The 18,622-nt window shown below is 41.7% G+C and overlaps 1 protein-coding gene across 4 annotated transcripts in view; it reads left to right on the top strand.

Moving 5' to 3' along the window:
* The window catches only part of col5a1 (procollagen, type V, alpha 1), a 274,674-nt gene that overhangs the window by 14,496 nt on the left and 241,556 nt on the right, over window positions 1–18,622 (top strand). For all 4 annotated transcript variants that reach the window (XM_069931782.1, XM_069931776.1, XM_069931792.1 and 1 more), the window contains exon 2: window positions 12,829–12,996. In XM_069931782.1, coding sequence (XP_069787883.1) covers window positions 12,829–12,996 — 168 coding nt within the window. The remainder of the gene's footprint in view (window positions 1–12,828; window positions 12,997–18,622) is intronic.

Raw genomic sequence — 18,622 nt, 5'->3', positions numbered from 1 at the left:
TCCAGTGTGTTGAAGTTTTTGTTTGTTATAAGATGTCTATGATAAGAAACTAGGATCAACACTACTCAATAAATCATGAGTTTGGTGCCTAGTTTGAGGACCCGATCCTCAAACAGCCTTTGTTCAGAGGAGTCTGTGGTGAATTTCAGCATTAGAATCCTCGCTGAGAAGTAGCCCATCCAACACTGAAGATGATGCACATTTTCCAAGGTCAGTGGCAATGGAAGAAGAGTTCCCTGACTGTCTCTCTGACCGCACAGGTTCTTCTGATTCTCAGTGGGCTGAATATTAGATGCTTAAGCTGTGATTGATGTTTTTAAGCATTAAAGGATCCCTGCGTGTTACAGGACCTTCTGCATTAATGAAACAGGGTGTTGGTTCCAAGCATTTCATTAGGATGACATCTTCATTGGAGTTTGCTTTTTCTCTCCCTTTCTTGTCAAAGGTACCTTTGTCTTTTTAATGACGAGTGTAGGGACTGTTCAAGACTGTTAGAAGATTGCCTCATTAGCCCCACCCCTGGTTTCAAGGTTGGAGTGCATGCATTCGTAACTGTTCCCCTTTCTAATCTGGGAGATGATGTTATATTTGGCTGTCCCATCGAGGAAGACGATTGGATGTGACACCAGTTCGTTTGAAGGCAAAATCCACCCCATGGAAACAACATTCCTCTTCCAAAGATGGACTCGTACTAATACTCTTCCAGCTCACTGTTATAGCTCACTCAGTGTAGGATGGTCTGGGTTCCAAAGCTATGGTATGAATACATCCAGGGTGTTGCTTTGGGAGCTATCCATGTGGGTTCTGATGTTCCACGACCACAACGTTGATGAGTGGAAGGCGCCTGCTGGTGGTTTCCTTCAACACGGAACAGCTGTTGCATATCACCTTGCACGTGGATCCGACAGTCAAAGGTCTTAATCGCGTGCAAGATGATTGGAGACCAGGTTAAGCCTGCACATTTGCGGGCACACATGCATAGGCTTACCCATATATTTGTAGATATGTGCTAGGAACACTTAAATGGACACAAACATGCATGCTCTTATCAAGTGAAGACAAGTTTGTTGTCATCTGATTGCACAAGTACAACCCGACATAACAGCGTCCTCCGGTCTTCAGTGGTGGCTCTGATACTCCCATATCTTCCAACGGGAGCAACTGTGTGCAGGATGGAAGGGGTCCTCAATGATTTTGTGCTTCCTCTTCAGACACCCTTTGGCTGAAGAAATTACTACGCATTTTTATTCTAAGCAGATGCCCTTCAATCCTGAAGTTGTGCCCCCTTGTCCTCAACTCTCCAACCTTTCTACATCTACTTGGTCCATGCCTTTCAACATTCAAAAGGTTTCAATGAGATTCCCTTCTCATTTTCCTAAATACCAAAAAATCCAGACCAAGAGCTGTCAAACGCTCCTTATATGATAACTCTTTCATTGCACGGAATTATCCTAGTGAACCCCCTCTCCAACTTCAGCACATCTTTTCTTAAATGAGGAGCCCAAAAGTGCTCACAGTACTCCAAGTGAAGTCTCACCAGGGTCTTAAAAACCCCAAGACTGCTTCTTGATCTTCCAAAATCCAGAGGATACAATCCTCTCTTTTGTCATCTCTTCTCGTGGTCACTCTCCAATTCTCTTTTGATCAGCAAGTCTGGACGTATTGTCTTGTTTGGCTGATATAAGCAACAGGCACCTGGGGGAGATGTGACACACTTGTGATCAATTCAAACACAACTGTTCTGAATTGAAAACAATTTCAGACATGGTTTGTGGTAAATTATCACAAACGCAAACCAACTGGCAACTAATAAATCTAGTGAGGGATGTAGTAGAATCCTTTGTTCCAATGGTAATACCAGCACCTGAAATAGGTGGCATGGAAGGAGAAGGTTGAAAATTACATGGAAAGAAGAGTCTCCTATGGGACACAAATACCACCTTCCATCCATTGGCCAACTGGCTAGTATTTATACTCTGTATCCTGTGGCTTTCACTCAGAGTGGAATCTTATTTTGAGAAGATGCACTGACTTAAAAGGGAAATAATAAAATATTGAAGAGAAGGAAATGGAAAACATTGGATAGTAGAGTTGTGAGGGGAGAAACAACTACCTCTACTGGCCTTGAAGCAGCTGACGAAAGTTTCTCGTCATGGGGAAAAAATATAATTCAACAGCCATACCCTCCATGAATTTTTTAAGACAATGACCGTCCCTAGTTCATGCATTTTCTCCTTCCTTGTTTCAGAGCAGACTGGGCTTCAGCAGTATCATCTGCTCTCTGCCCACCCACTGAGATCATGAGCCCCACACTTGGAGGCAGATCCCAGCTCCACCCTCAGTCTGGGCTGTGTTTACTCTCTCAGGCAAGATTGCAGTTGGAAGATTTACATTGTAATATCCCCTCATAACTGATAAACTATGTTCAATTGATCAGTAGATTTAGATGGGTATCAGAGATCAGGGTTGGGATCTGCTTCCTGTTGCCTGTTCCCTAGGACTCCTGCTGAAAGATGTAATCAGAGGCCCAGAATTTCCTGGAAATTTATGTCATCAAATTGGTACAATGATTAGAGGACCTGCTTTATGGCACACACTCTACATCTCTGCTATTGTTGGAAATGTCATCACATAACTGACAGGTGTCTGCTATTTCCCTTGCACGAGGAGTTGAACTGCTCATCGTAAGATCACAAGATTACAAGATGCAGAACTAGACCCATTGAGTCTGTTCCACCATTCTAATCATGAGTTGATCCATCCTCCCACTCAGCCACACACCCCAGCTTTCTCCCCATAGCCCTTGATGCCCTGACAATTCAAATAACTGTTAATCTCTGCCTTAAATACACCCAACGGCCTCACTTCTACAGCTGCCTGTGGCAAAATTTCCACAGACTCATGAACCTCTGACTAAAGAAATTTCTCTGTTTTAAATTGACACCCTTTTATACTGAAGTTGTGCACTCTTGTTCCAGATTCCCCATGCTCATAGTCACTCCCTCATAACCATCAACACAATATTAGATTATTACATTTCTCTGTTGGTTTGATAACTCCAGGTGAAATATCCCAGGCTTAAAATTTCCCTGGGATTTTACATAAAATATGTTCTTTGGCATTTTGCACCACGTTGGTTGGTGAAGTAATGAGCCAGACAACTTCTTAGATGCATTGCCACAACCACATCCGTGGTAGGATGTTCCAAATTCTCTGGTTAAAGAGGTTTTGTGTGAATTCCCTATTAAATTTCTTGCTGACTCTTCTGTTTTGAAGGCCTCATGCTTCCTCACAAGAAGGAATACATGGTCAATTAAAACTTCATAATTTTAAAGAACTTTATTGAAGGAGACTGAACATTCTTTTCTTAATGTTATATTTCCTTCAGTTTTTATATCATTCTTGTAAATGGTTTGTGCACCCAGTTCTTCTTAATCCAACAAATAGTAAGGCAGCTGGAATAGTGCTTGCTCCTCAAGGTGTCGTCAAAGCACAGTGTGGGCTACTAGAGTAACCATTCTTTTCCAGTGAGCAGGGAAAGCCCATTAATTGCCCAAGGGATTCTGAAAGGATTCATGCTGGGCAAACTCCAGAATCCAATCAAGATGTAATGTCATATTCTCAACCAGGATTCCTGTCCTGTCTCAGAGCATTATTCCCCAAGCATCCTGCCAGTATTGTAGAACTTGAGTGAAATAATCTGCTCATTGCATGTACAGGAGTCGGGGACATTTGAAACAACTCAACCCATTATGCACAAGAATGGAGATACGTGACATTCATTACACGTTTTGCCTTTGACATTTCCCTGAGGTTATTTGGAATAGTTAACCGCCCACAGGATCTGAGCAGAACCTTACAGCTCTCTCCCTCTCTCTCTCTCTCTCTCTCTCTCTCTCTCTCTCTCTTAAAGGCAAGCGTGGGCTTATTCTTATCATGATTAATAGGCTTTAATCACCATAAAACATCACTACATCTCTCTTCTTCCTTGCTTTGTGCAAACTCCTCTAAGACCTACACATAAATTGTAATTAAAACCTCAGAGCTGACAAAGGGCCCAGACCCAAAACTTTGGTTCCCCTTTACTTCATACAGATGCTGCATGACCTGCTGAGTTTCTCGAGCAAATTTGTGTATTGTACTTGATCCCAGCATCTGCCGAATTACTTTTTTTAATAACATGTTAAACTCGAAGGGTTGACATGGCCTGTTTCCGCACTGTAAACGGTTATATGGTTATATGTTAAGTCTCAATCTCTGGTCGTCTCTAAGCCATTTGTAACAGTCTCCAGTTCAGTCTCTGATGCTTCATTTAGAAGGATGAAAGATAATCTTATAAAACATAAAATTATGAAAGGGATAGATAAGGTAGAGGTAGGTAAGTTTTTCCACAGGTAGCCCTGACTAGAACTGAGGGAAATAGCCTCAAGATGTCGGGGAGTAGATTTAAGATGGAGATAAAGAGGAATTGCTTTTCTCAGAGAGAAGTGAATCTGTGGGGTTCTCTGCACATTGAAGGATTAGAGACTGCCTTATTAAATATATTTAAGACATAGTTAGACAGTCTTTTGCATAGTAGCAGAATTGAGAGTTACACAGAAAAGACAGGTCAGTGGAGCTGAATCCATGGCCAGATCGGGCTGAATGGTGGTGTAGCACTATTGATTAACCACATTAGACTGAGAGTTATGATTAATAGGCTTTAATCACCATAAAACATCACTACATCTCGCAGGTTGCTGACCCGGTTCCAAGGCAGGTACTGAGGAGGTGTTTGGGCATAAACAGCCTTTAAGGGGATTTTGAGTGGAGGAGACCGTGCCAATTGCTATATAGTGGTTTCAATCACAGGAGGAACAGGCTGACCCCTGCTCCTATTTCTTATGTTCCACCTTCTTGTCTCATCTCAGCTTGCCCCATTCCTTGGTTCACACTTGTTCCTTTTGCCATGTGGTTATTACCAAGTTCAGTTTCATTATTCTGTCCGCCTCTATAGATCAATAGTGAAGAACGTGTCACATTCCAACAGAAAGGCTAATGTCAAAGAAGTGAAGATAAACATCGGGAATCTCTTTCCTCCAAAGAAGAATTGAGTTACATTGCAAACGAGCAAGGAATGCCAATGAAATGACAGCTGCAAAAAAGGATTGTGTGTTTCTGTGCTGGAGTTAAGAGATAAGACTGGCCGGCAGAATTGAGGGATGGGGAAGAAGGCAAGTGGTGAGGTTGGGAGATGCACAGAGAAGTTGAGTAGGTGAAGAGGAGGGAAGAACATGCCAGGAGAGATCTAAAAATGTGTTTGATGGATGGGTGAGAGGAGTAGGACATTGTTGGAGGAGCAGGGGTAGTGTGGTCAGGCAATTTAATGGGCAGCATGTAATTCAGTGGGGCAGTGTTTGATGATTGGTGTGTAATGCAGTACGATAGTGATGAGAGGTGTATACTATGGAAGGACTATGTATGATGGGACGTATGTAGTGCAGTGGGACTGTTTGATGGGAGGACTGTAGTGTGGTGGGGTAGTTTTTAATGTGAGGTTTGTAGTGCGGTGGAACAGTGATGGGAGGTGTGTAGTGTGGTGGGACAGTTTTTGATGGGAGGTGTTTAGTGTTATAGGGCAGTGTTTGATAGGTGGTTTGTAGTGCGGTGAGACTGTGTTTGATGGGCGGTGTATAGTGTGGTGGGACAGTATTTGATGCATGCAGTTATTTGGTGGGTGTCTAAACAGCAAATCCTTACAATAATGTTCAATATTTTTCAATGCTTCTACCAGAAATTCCCATTTTTGTTCAAAATTATATTTTTTGCACTGGGATTTCTGTTTACCATTATTAACAACTTTTTAATCCTAAGAACAAATATCTCTAGCAACATAATATGTTTGCACTTAAATTCAACAGAAGTGAACAGAGTACTTGATCAGATTGTCCTTTAATCTCTCATGGTGAGTTGCAGAGAGAACAGGAATAGTATTGTTCAAAGGGTGACTGTAGGGTAGAAAGGTGTTAACGTGAAGTTCACAGCAGTCCCTGGAGATACTGTGGAGGTGGGCAGAGTGTTCCCCATGACGGGTATATGCATGAAACCTGGATGGTTGAGGAATAAGTTTGAATGTGATGAAATTGTCAGAAGTATCGCTGAGTCCTGCAGGTGTTCAGGTATATCCCACTTTACGAAACTGGAGCATTCCTACGGAACCTTTCGTGAGCCAAAATGGCTTAAAGTGAAGAAGTGATTGCCATTGATTTCTATGGGAAATTTTTTTTGACAATTCCCAAACCAAAAAAATTACATACTAAATCATACCGAATGACATATAAAACTTAAAATAACTCTAACATTTATTAAAAAGCAAGAATAATATGATTAATACACAATAATACACAGCCATAAAGTAGAAATAATATGTGTACAGTGTAGTTAGACTGAGTCTTTGGAGGTTAGGGTGGTGGGATGTACAGGAGACTGGGATGTAGGAGAGAGAGTAATAGGGTCATCTACTGACATCTCATCGTCATTTGAATCCATCAGGTCACTAATGTCTGCACCACATTCTATGTCTGCCTGCCTCGATGTCAAAGGCCAAGGTTTGTCGTCTGATGTGGCTGGTGTGGAAGGCTTGAAATATGACAGTATGCTTGACTGCTTAGCCTCAGGTGCTTTTCTACAATACAATTCTTTGTAGGCATTCAAAGCATCCAGCAAAGGTGCTCTAAACTTATGTACCCTTTCAAAATTAAAGTCATACTTTTCTGCAATCATTGCAGCATTGTCAGTCGTGGCGAAAATCTCCTGGATGACTTCACTTTTGGGTCATTCGCTATTGTATTCAGTTTTGATTCATATCTTTTCCTCTTGCAATTGCATCAGGTCTTTATCTGTCAGTTCTTGATCATGGGATGCCAAAACCTCTTCAACATCATCTTCGTCAGCTTCCACAAGCTCAGCCTCCTTATCCAGATTCGCTATTTCTGTATTTATTGTTGTTGGTTCAAAGCCTTGAAAATCATTCTCTGCTTCGGGACACAGTTTCCTCAAATTGCCATTTCTCATCGAGGCTATTTCTGATTGCCAATTTTATATTGTAGTCTTTCCTGATCTTTTGCAAAGATGCTTTGGAGTTGCCCTTTCTGTCAAGGGGTCTTAAAACAAAACTCATCACACTTTGCATGTGGTAAGCCTTAATTGTAGCTATTAGGCCTTGGTCAGTGTGTGTGGAAGTTGTACCCCAGTGAGGGTCAGTGTGTATATCCCATACCTCAGATCCCATACACGGTTGCAGAAATGACGTCGTATTCAGCAGAAAGAACACAACATGAATGTTCCCACCGTACTCGGTAATCCCAGATGGATGAGCAGCATAATTATCGACAATCACAAGACACCTATTATCAATGCAATTTTCTCTACAGTATCTTTCAACAAAAGGACTAATGTATCCACTCATGTACGCAGAAAAAAATCACTTGGGTGTTCCAACTGCATGGATGTGAATGAAACACAACAGGAAGTGTATTCTTATCAGTGCCTCTAAGTGCCCTCGGATTTTCTGAATGGTACACCATTAGAGTTCTAAGAACAGCATCACCAGTTGCATTAGTAATAGGCATTGGGGTAAACCTGTCCTTCAATGCCTTGTGTCCCTTAGCCTGCTTTTCTTCCATCAAAATTAACGTCTTGCTTGGCAATTTTTTCCAATAAATCAGAGTTTTATCACAGTTGAACACTTGCTTATATGAATAAGCACCTTCCATCATTATTTTCTTCAGTTCTTCTGGGAACTTTTCAGCAGCTTTAGTATCAGCCAAGAACTCTCTCCAATAATCTTTAAGCTATGAAGCTGCCCACGCCTCACAAAAGGATCAAACCACCCGTGACTACCTTTAAATTCCACTTTTGCAATATTTTCATCACCATTGTCCAGTGCTTTCTGTTCCAGTTTATGAAAAGGAGTGATTGATTTCTCCTTAAGTATAAGATAGCTCAATGGAACACTACGCATTGTACACCCATCAATCCACTCAAGCAATGGACTTTCCATTTTCTCCATAACTGAATGCCGATAAAAAGAGATCATTTTGTGGCTAGCAGAACCAATAGTAACTTTGGCAGCTCTCAAGATTTTTCTCTTCGTGTGTAAATAGTATGAATGGTGGACGCAGGCATGTTCAACACACACACAATGTCTTCATTATGTTCACCATGATCCAAATGCTTGATTATGTCTAGTGTTATGGTAAGCATGATCAATCTTATGATCAATCTTAGGCTTTTCCAATACCTTGGGACATATCCTGCTAATGGATGCACAGTATGAATCGAGATAAAGCACAGATGCTCACAGACACAGTTCAAAGCCTTGATACTGGGCGTAGTTCCTGGCGAAGGAGCTGCTCGAGGTGCTTGCACAGCCTTGGGTTGTGGGCACAGCCTCTATAACAGCACACATTTTTCGTAATTCATATATTCGTAAAGTGGGGTGTACCTGTACTAGAAAATAGATGATGGCAGATTTAATAACTTTAAGGAATTGAGGTATTTGCATGCAGACAAACTCAGCAACACATTATCTTACAACTGGAAACAGGATCCACCCTCACTGGGGTACAGGTTCCACACACTGGCCCTCAATTGGGTACGGGTTCCACACACATTGACCCTCACTGGGGTATGGCTTCCACACACACTGACACATACTGGGGTACAGGTTCCAGACGCACTGACCCTCATTGCGGTACGGGTTCCACACACACTGACAGGTACTGGAGTACGGGTTCCACACACACTGACCCTCACTGGGGTACAACTTCCACACACACTGACCCTCATTGAGGTATGGGATCCACATACACAGACCATCATTGGAGTACAGCTTCCACACACACTGACAGACACTGGGGTAAGGCTTCCACACACACATTGACCCTCATTGAGGTCCACACACACTGACAGACACTGGGGTACGGCTTCCTCACACACTGACTGGGATCCACACACACTGACAGACACTGGGGTAGGCTTCCTCACATACTGACCCTCACTGAGGTATGGGATCCACATACACTGACAGACACTGGAGTATGGGTTCCACACACATTGGCCTTCACTGGGACACACACACACACACACACACACACACACACACACACACACACACACACACACACACACACACACACACACACACACACACACACACACACTCTGGGGTATGGGTTCCACGTCCATTGATCTCAGGGATTTTAGTAACTGATTATAGTTTTCCTCAGTCGGATCTGTGTTTCCTCTTACAAGATGGAGGAGGGTGATGGATTGTTCTGAATGATGGTGGGTGTGAAAAGTATTTTGCACGTGACTGGAGCATTGTAAGAAAGAACGAATTTTGTGGGAATTCAACAGAAAAGGAGTTTAATTTGTGTTATTGAACCAATTGATAAGTTATGTTGAAGTATCAGTTTAACTAAGCAAAACATTCCAGAGAGCTTTAGCCAAGTTTATTGTCATCTGATTACACAAGTACGATTTGACGAAACAATGTCCTCCGGTCCTCGGTGCAAAACATGCAGACACACAACCAGACATAACACACATACAAACAATACATATGCAAGACAAGTATTCACATTGATTTTTTAAAATTTAAATTTATTTCTTTTTTTATTTTTAGACATACAGCACAGTAACTGTCCCTTTTGGCACATGAGGCCATGTTGCCCAATTACACCCAATTGTTGTACAACCCTGGTACGTTTTGAAGGGTGGAACAAAATCAGAGCACCCAGAGGAAAGCCTCACAGACATGAGGAGAGCATACAAACTCCTTACAGACAGTGCCGGATTCGAACCCCAGTCATTTATTCTGTAATAGCATTATGCTAACTGCTAGGCTAACTATGCCGCTCCAAATATATACAAATAAATAAGTAAATGTGGGGTTGTAAATATGACAGTCTTGGATGGTTAAGTGTCAGCATTGTTATGACCCGTGGGAAGAAGCTACTTTTCAGCCTGGTGGAGTTGGCTCTGATAATCTGTATCTCTTTGCTGACGGGAGCAGCTGAAAGATGGTGTGTGTGTGTGGGGCGGAAGGAGTCTTCAGTGATTTTGTGCGCCCTCTTCAGACACGATTTACAGTATGTGAATGCAAATTAGATAGTAATTGATAAGGAACCAAAGTGAGGGATAACAAGACTCATGTAGAGCTCTCAAGTAGCCTAAAATAAAAAAGGGGGTGTTTTGAACTCACTAAGATCCCCGCTGATCAGCATTTCCTTGTGAGCATGTTTGAGTGTTTGAAATGTATCAGCGTCTGCAATGCTGGGATGTAATATGTTTTGAAACTGATATCAAATCTCCAGCACTGTGCTCCAGGACTGGGAAAGCATATCTAACTAGAGCAAAAGACTTGAGATCTTTAGAGTTTAACAGAAATGAAATGGTTTATTGGCAGAGCAGTTTTTAGTCTGCTTGCTTTGAAGCACTGGGCTTGGGCGAGTGAGCTTCCTTGTGAAACAGACACTATTATTCCCAGTGAAACACCTGCTCTTTTAAACATGCTTTCTTTCTGCTTTGAAAGCCACTGGTGGAGTCCAGCTTTGAATGTGGAAGCAGCTGCAGTTTTCAGACAGATGTTGTGCAGGTTGTGAGATTTTGGGGCTGTAACGCAGAAGACATGTACAAGAACTTACACTGGGGTATATATGTTCTGTACAGTAATTAGTTAATTTGAACTGCATTGTGCTGTGTATATAACAAGAGTTGATACCAGCACTCAGTGTTTAGAACATAGAATATAGAACAGTAAAAGCCCTTAGTGCCTGTATTCCCCCCAAAAATGAAACCCTCCCTATCACATAACCCTTTATTTTCTTTCACTCACATGCCTCTCCAAGAGTCCCTATTGTTTCAGCTTTTGGTAATGCATTCCAGGCACTCTCAACTCTCTGTGTAAAACAAAATTACCCTGATGTCTCCCCGAAACCTTCCTCCCTTCTCAGACTTACTAATTAATTTAATTTGTGAGTTTATTTATTGAAACTTCAGTCCTGGGTAGTGAGCATAATTTGAAAGGATGCAGGTTTGTTTCTTAGCAATTTGAACCCCTTGACCTCAGGTTGGCAAGCTCAAACAGGCACACCGGTGCACGAGAAACAGCTTGAAAGAAAGCGAAGGATTGATGGCCTTAAGTAAGTGAGTGGGTCTGAGGAAATGACACTTAATGAGTGCATCGTTTCAACCAGAGTTTGTGTTTGATTATGCTATCACAGAATAACCTCAGCAATTGGTAGTGTTCGATTAACCTATTGTGGACTCTTCCATCAAATCAAATGATTCACAAAGTTAATGAAAAGCTAATATTATCTTCAAGGGAGCTAGAAAATACTGAGGTTTACCATCACCTGGAGTGCTGTATTTGATTCAGGAAGATATTATGGAAAGAAAGGCATTTCTGTCATGCATGACTTCAAAAGGCTTTTGAAATAGAGTTACATGAACATAGGAAAAGCTGTCCTTGGAGGTAGCAGCTCGCATATCAAGGTGGAACCATAAGGGTTCCTCTAGAGAAGATGAGGTGGCTTTTGTGTGGTAGTATTTAAATATATTAAGAAATTGAAATCAGTGTTTCCTTCTTTAAAGGGAATTGTATTATATGAGACCTAGAGAAATGGGGGATTTCTTATTGGAGGAACATTTTAGAACTATCCAAAATTATGATGGACAAATAAATAAAAGAGCTGAGAGACCTCGGAGGTGTGTGTTGTTGAGAAGATGTGCGGCATGTTGGCCTTCATTCGCCATGGGATCGAGCTGTGGGATCATGTTGCAGTTATACAAAACCTTGGTTAGACCCCACTTTGAATATTGTGTTCATTTCTGGTCATCTCATTGGAGGAAATATGTGGATGTCACAGAGACAGTGCAGAGGAAATTTATGAGGATGCTGTTTGAATTGGAGAGCATGCCTTGTGAGAATAGGTTGAGGGAACTTGGTCTTTTCTCCATGGTGTGATGGAGGATGAGGGGTGACTTGATGGAGGTGTGCAAGATGATGACATGCATTAATTGTGAGGATGGCCAGTCTGATACGAGAGGGCATATTTTTAAGGGTGTAAGTTCAGGGGTTTCACACAGAGTGGTGGGTGCATGGAATGTGTGGCTGGCTTCAGAGGTAGAAGCAGATACAATAGGAACTTTTAAAAGACTATCAGCTAGGCAAATAGAACAGATAAAAATGGAAGGTTTTGCAGTAGGGAAATTCCAGAGGATTGTTAGAATAGGTTATTAGGTCAGCACAATATGGTAGGCCAAAGGGTCTATACTGTGCTGTAGACTTCTATGTTCCATTTCTAACTAGAAATGTTTTCACAAGTAGGTGGAAGTCACAGATTGATGGTAATTCCTCAATGAACCAGGCAGGAGATTTTATACAAAATAAGTTGTTATATCAGGAATGCACCTCTGAAAGGGAAGTGGAAGCAGGCTCCTTACTTCTGGAAGGGGAGAAATGTAGGGAGTTATAAGAAGAATGTAGGAATTAAGGTTCAATGAGCTACCACAGTCACAGTGGGTCAAATAGTCTCTCTCAGCTTTGTGAACTTCACTGATTCTGACTTCTACCTAGTTTGTTAAAAGATTCTTCTGAGCAAAATTTTAACATGCATATGTTCTGTTTAAACATTCACTTCCATTTAATTTGGTCTGTTGGTGAGTGAGAAGCTGTGAGAATCTAATTTAGAGCTGATTTAACTAAAGGAGGGAGGGGCAAGCTTCCAGGGCCCCTTGGGCATGTGCCAATGGGATCCTAATCACCTTCTTTTCTTTCAACAGTGGAGCCAGTGGACATCCTGAAGATTCTAGAACTTCACACTTTACCTGATGGAATACAGAAAGTAACAGGACTTTGTCCCAACAGAAAATTGACCAAAACTGCAGATGTTGCCTATAAGGTCACAAAATTGGCCCAGCTCAGTGCACCAACCAAACAGTTATACCCAGGTAAGACCAGTTCTCTTTGTCTTTTAACTTTCTGCAGGTAAGAGCATTTCCTTTAAGTTCTACCCTGAATCCTTGGAAATTCCTGGGAAAGCATTCAGGGCCATTCTGGGCTGATACATCATGGAACCAACTGGAGAATATTATATTTTACAATTAATAATGCATAATGAAACAGGGTGAATTAGTAATATCAAGGATCTCCTGGAGAAGAGTGATCTTCTGGCTAGTGGACAGAAAATATAAATAAATGGGTGGGAAAGTTCTCATGAGAATGTGGACTCCTGCACTGCTTAGTGCTTAAGCCTCATCGATTTACAACCTGTATCATAATTTGTATGAGGAGATTGATCATCGTGCATTCAAAATCTGCTCACCATAGAATGGCACATGGGAAGGTAAGCTTTGAGGTGGCTGTAAAGGCGAACACCATAGTCATCAATCTGGGGACATCCTGGTTCAGTGTGGAGTGCAGTGAAGCAAACGACGAGCAGCTCCAGGCATTTTAAAGAATTATGTGGCAACCAGTTGAAGACCTGCAATGAAAGCAACAGGTGACAGGCAACTGAATGCGCCAACAGGTATCATATCAAATCCTCATAGTCCTGTCAACTACTCCATCAACAAACTCGTCTTCTGTAATGAGATGAGTGGAAAAAAAAACAAGCCCACATAAAAAGTCCACTTGGTAGAAACACCAAATGGATGACCTATCTCACCTTAATAATCTGCATTATGAAAGAAGCCTATCTCCATTTACTGTCTCCAGTTGTACAGGGCTTTGATGAAGTGCTGTGTGTAATTTCTATCTTCTCTCTGCCGAAACTTGTTTTGGAGGCAGTGCAGCAGAAATTGATTAGCCACAGGACTAAATTCAGTAAGAAGGTAGAAGATGGTGAAATGCAGGAAGAACCAAATAACACATTATTTTTATGTACAAAAAAAGTGACTGTGAATTTTTTTGTGTGCATTTGGATTTGTCCTTTTTACCAGAATCAAAATTAATTTGCAGATTCAATGAGCAATTAAAATTGCAAATGCTGTGCCAGCCTTCATTAGGAGAATTTGGAAGACCTACGACAACTGGCCACCTTTGGTAAAAATACACAGAAGTCTGCCTGGTCTTGATCTCCTTACCTCGGAGAATGTACTTGTCCCCTTTCAAGAGCAAAATTATTTCCTTAGATAAAGAGGCACTCCCATGAAGAGAGGTTGAGTGGGCCAATGTTACTCAGATCAAGAATGCGAGAGATAATCTCTTTGACAATTTAACCTTCTGAGGAGGCTTGGCCAGCTTGAAAACAAAATCCCAGTCCCTGGGATCTGCCTTTAGGATTGGAACACAGAAGCCTTTCTCTATTCAATGGCTATGAATATTTGGAGTTGGTCATCTGCAGAGCTGTATGTATTTGTTAATTCACTGCTAAAAGTTGACATATTGGACAAATCAGCCTAGGAATGTAAAATCTTATTTCAATTGTTACATTTGTCTCTTTTGGATAGAATAAGAGGAAATAGGTGCAGGAGAAAGCCATTCAGCCCTTCAAGCTCAGTCCACCATTCAATACTTTATTATCCTATTTTTGCTTTCTCCCATACCCCTTGATTCCCTTTAAGCCATAAGGGCAACATACAACTCCCTTCTGAATGCATCTAAAGAACCAGCCTCAACAACATCCTGTGGTAGGAGGAACACAATTCACAACTCTTAGTGAAGAAGTTTCTCCATGTCTCAGTCCTAAATGGCTTCCCACTTATCCTTAGACTATGACCCCTTTTTCTGGATATCCCCGACACCAGGAATATCCTTTCGGTATCCAACCTGTCCAGCCCTGTCAGAATGTTTCAGGTCTCAATGGGATCCCCTCTCATTCTTTAAAATTCCAATATATAACCTAATCTATATAGTCTTTCTTCATCCATCAGTCCTACCATCCCAGGAATCAGTTTGGTGAACCTTTGCTGCACTCCCTCAATAACACGAATGTTCTTCCTCAGATTAGGAAATCAAAACTGTACACAATACTCAAGGTGTGGCCTCACCAAGGCCTGATACAACTGCAGAAAAATTTACCTGCTTCAATATTCAAGGCATCTTGCTATAACGGCCAACATACCCTTTGCCTTCTTCACTGCCTGTTGTACCTATATTCCAACCTTCAATGCACCTCTCCTTATCCTAATTTGTCACCATTCCAACAACAAGTTGCCTGCTTATTATTGCCACCAACAGATAATCTCACATTTATCTATATTATCCAGCATCACCCATGGATTAGCCCACTCACCTCATCTGTTCAAGTCACCCTGCAGCCTCTTGCAATCTTCCTCCCAGCTCACACTGCCGCCTAGCTTTGTATCTTTTGCAAAGCTATTTGTTTAGATCATAAATATATATTTTAAAGAGCTGGGATCCCAACACTGAACACTGCAATACCCCACTAGTAATAAGCTTCCAATCTGAAAAAGATCCACATATTCCCACTCTCTGCTTCCTGTCTGCCAACCACTTTTCTATCCAATCGTTACATTACTTCCTACATCATGTTCTGAAATTTAGCACACCAATCTCTTGTGCAAAACCTAAACCAAAGCCTTTAAAAGTCCAAATATACTACATTGTGGGTTCACCACTCTCCACTCTATAGGTTATATTTTCAAAAGATTTCATAAGATTTGTTAAATATGATTTCCTTTTCATAAATCCATGCTGATTTATACTAATCCTGTCTTTCCTCTCCAAATGAGTACCAATGACATCTTTAATAATTGAACCAGTATTTTCCCCACTGCCTAAGTTATGCTAACTGGACTAAAACTCCCTGGTTTCTCAGTCCTTCTTCACTTAAAAAGTGGTGTTACATCAGCTACCTAAAGAAAATGAGCCAGAGTGTAAAGAATGTTGAAAAATATCACTGATGTACATTTAGGACTACCTCCTTAAGTACTCTGTGATTTAAACTAGTAGACCCTAGGGATTTGGGAACTTTCAATGCCATCAATCTACCTAATACAGTTTCACAACTGATAATAATTTCTGACGATTCCTTATTTATGCCAGCCCCTTGGACCCCTAATATTTCCAGAATGTTCTGTGTATCTTCCTTAATGAAGGTAAAAGGTTAGGTATTGTGGTTGTTGAAGTTTCCCTGCATTTGCTTTTTAACATTCATCGTCTCTTTCACGTATATAGATCCCAAAGTTGGCAAATTGAACTCAGACCAAGAACAAAAGAGGAGTAGAAGTAGGCAATCATAAATATCTTGGCTAGCCGATGCCTGAACTCTATCTAGACAAGTCCATCAATTTGCTTGTCTGACAAAAGGTAAAAGGATTGATATATTCCAGCATTTGAAATGCAGTCTTGGCTTGCCTTCGGCCTTTGTATGGTCCTGGAGAGAATCACTGATCATTATCTGGAATGACAACTTAGAGAGCTGTCCATCAAAGTTTGTTGATGGCATTAAGTTAGGAAATACAGGTGTAGAGGAGAGCAGAACATTTCAAAGGGAAATAAAGAAATTGAGTGAACTAGACTATGGCAGATGGCATTCAGTGAAGTGTTAGATGGTCCACACTTGTGAAAGGTAGAGAACATATATACACGAATAGTTGGCCTAATGTTGAGAAGGTAGAAGCTGTGAAGATTTAGAAGACAAAATCATTATAAATCTAAGGGAATGTTGGTTTTTCTCTCAATGTGGCCAACATTGAAAGCTTTGGAAGTTGTGTTGTGGTTATCGCGACTCTGCTTAGATTTCCATGGAATAATGGTATTTCATTCAGGGAGAAGATGTCCTTGAAGGTGGTGCAGTGCAGGCTCACTAAAATGGTACTGGTTGTAACAGAGTTATGAAAACTGGTTTTCACAGAATTGCATGATTCAGAGTGAAGGGGGATAACCTTGAAATTAGAACAAGACATTTAGGTATGATGTCAGGAAGCACCTTTTCACACAAAGGGAAGTGGCCACCTCGCACTCTCTCTGTGTAAAATACTGTCAAGGCAGGAGGTCAGTCAACATTTTCAGAGCTGAGATTATTTTCTTTTTGTTGGACAGGTATATTGAGGAAGCTGACTAGATAGAGTTCAAGCTTTGGCTAGCCAAGATCTTTTCGAATAACAGTTTACGTTTGAGGGACCAGACTTCACTTGTCTTGGTGTGAGTTAATTCCACCACCTTTTGAAGCCAGGAACATATTTGTATGAAAAACACACAGAAATGCTGGAGGAACTCAGCCAGTTTTGCAGAGTCCATAGGAGGTAAAGATATATTACCAATGTTACAGGCTTGGACCCTACTTCAAGGAATAAGCAAAGAACATGAAGGCGTCAGAATAAAGACTGACTGGCTAGGGGAGGAGTCCAGACCAACAAAAGGTGTTAGTTGGATATGATAAGAGGAGAGGTGAGAATTGATTTTGGCTCTGTGAAAGGAGACAGGGAAAAGGGGGTGAGAGAGAAAGAGAGAGCGAGAGAGAGAGAGAGAGAGAGAGAGAGAATGAACTGGGGGAATGGTGATAATGAGAAGAATATGGGGGAGGGGTGTTTAACAGAAACTAAAATCAATATTAATGCCATCCAGTTGGAGGGTGCCCAGATGGAAGATGAGGTATTGTTCCTCAAATTTGTGGGTGGTCTCAGTCTGGCAGTGCATGAGACCATGAACAGACATGAAATGAGTGGCCTCTGGGAGATCCATGCTATTGCAGCAGACAGAGCCAAGGTGGTCAACAAAGTGATCTCCCAGTGTCCCCAGTCTCTCTGATGTAGAGGAGGCCACAGCGGGATTGCCGGATGCCGTAGATGACTCTTGCAGATTCACAAGTGAAATGTTGCTTCACTTGGAAGGACTGCTTGGGTCTCTGAATGGTGGTGAGGGAGGAGGTGTGGGTACAAGTGAAGCATCTCCTGCGGTCACAGGGGTGATGCCAAGGGGGCAATTGGTAGGGAGGGAAGAGTGGACAAGAGAGTCATGCAGGAAGTGGCCCCTGCAGAAGGTGGAGAAGGGAGGAGAGGGGAATATGTGTCTAGTTGTGGGATCAGGTAGTAGGTGGTGGAAATGGCAGAGGAGGACATGTTAGACACAGGTTGATGGAGTGGCAGGTGAGAACAAGAGAAATCCTGTCCTTGTTGTTCATGGAAACAGATGGTGCCAGGGCAGTGTGTGGGCAATGGAATGTGGGTAATATTTGTATGAAAAAAGAATGTGAAAATACAAAAGCAGGGAGACGGACAAAGGAAAACCTTACCCACCACAATAGAGGTCGCAGAAAAATTGTTCCATGTCAGAAAAGGCCTCAAACATAAACTCTCCCGGGCTCGACTGTGAGTCTCAACAAAGGCAGAGGACTTCAGGTCTATTTTTAACTTTTAGGTTAGCACTCTAACTTAGTAGATGACTACTGGGGCATGTACAAAGGTGGTGGTGAACTCAGGAAAGTATTTAGAGCTATTGCAATGGACAAGAGTGGGGTGGTGTTGAATCTGGCCAGGGCTAGGCTCCCAGGAGATAGTACAAGTTCTCAAGCCACTAACTGTTCTTGAGACAGAAAATACTGTCTAGACTGTGGTTAACCAAGATCTGTTACAATAGTCCAACAATGGAAAGAGAGGCCTGGCAGTTTCA

The sequence above is a fragment of the Narcine bancroftii genome, chromosome 1, assembly GCF_036971445.1.
Source record: "Narcine bancroftii isolate sNarBan1 chromosome 1, sNarBan1.hap1, whole genome shotgun sequence".
Lineage (NCBI taxonomy): Eukaryota > Metazoa > Chordata > Chondrichthyes > Torpediniformes > Narcinidae > Narcine > Narcine bancroftii.
The sequence above is the reverse complement of the archived record's forward strand: the minus strand, read 5'-3'. Positions and strand labels throughout refer to the sequence as shown.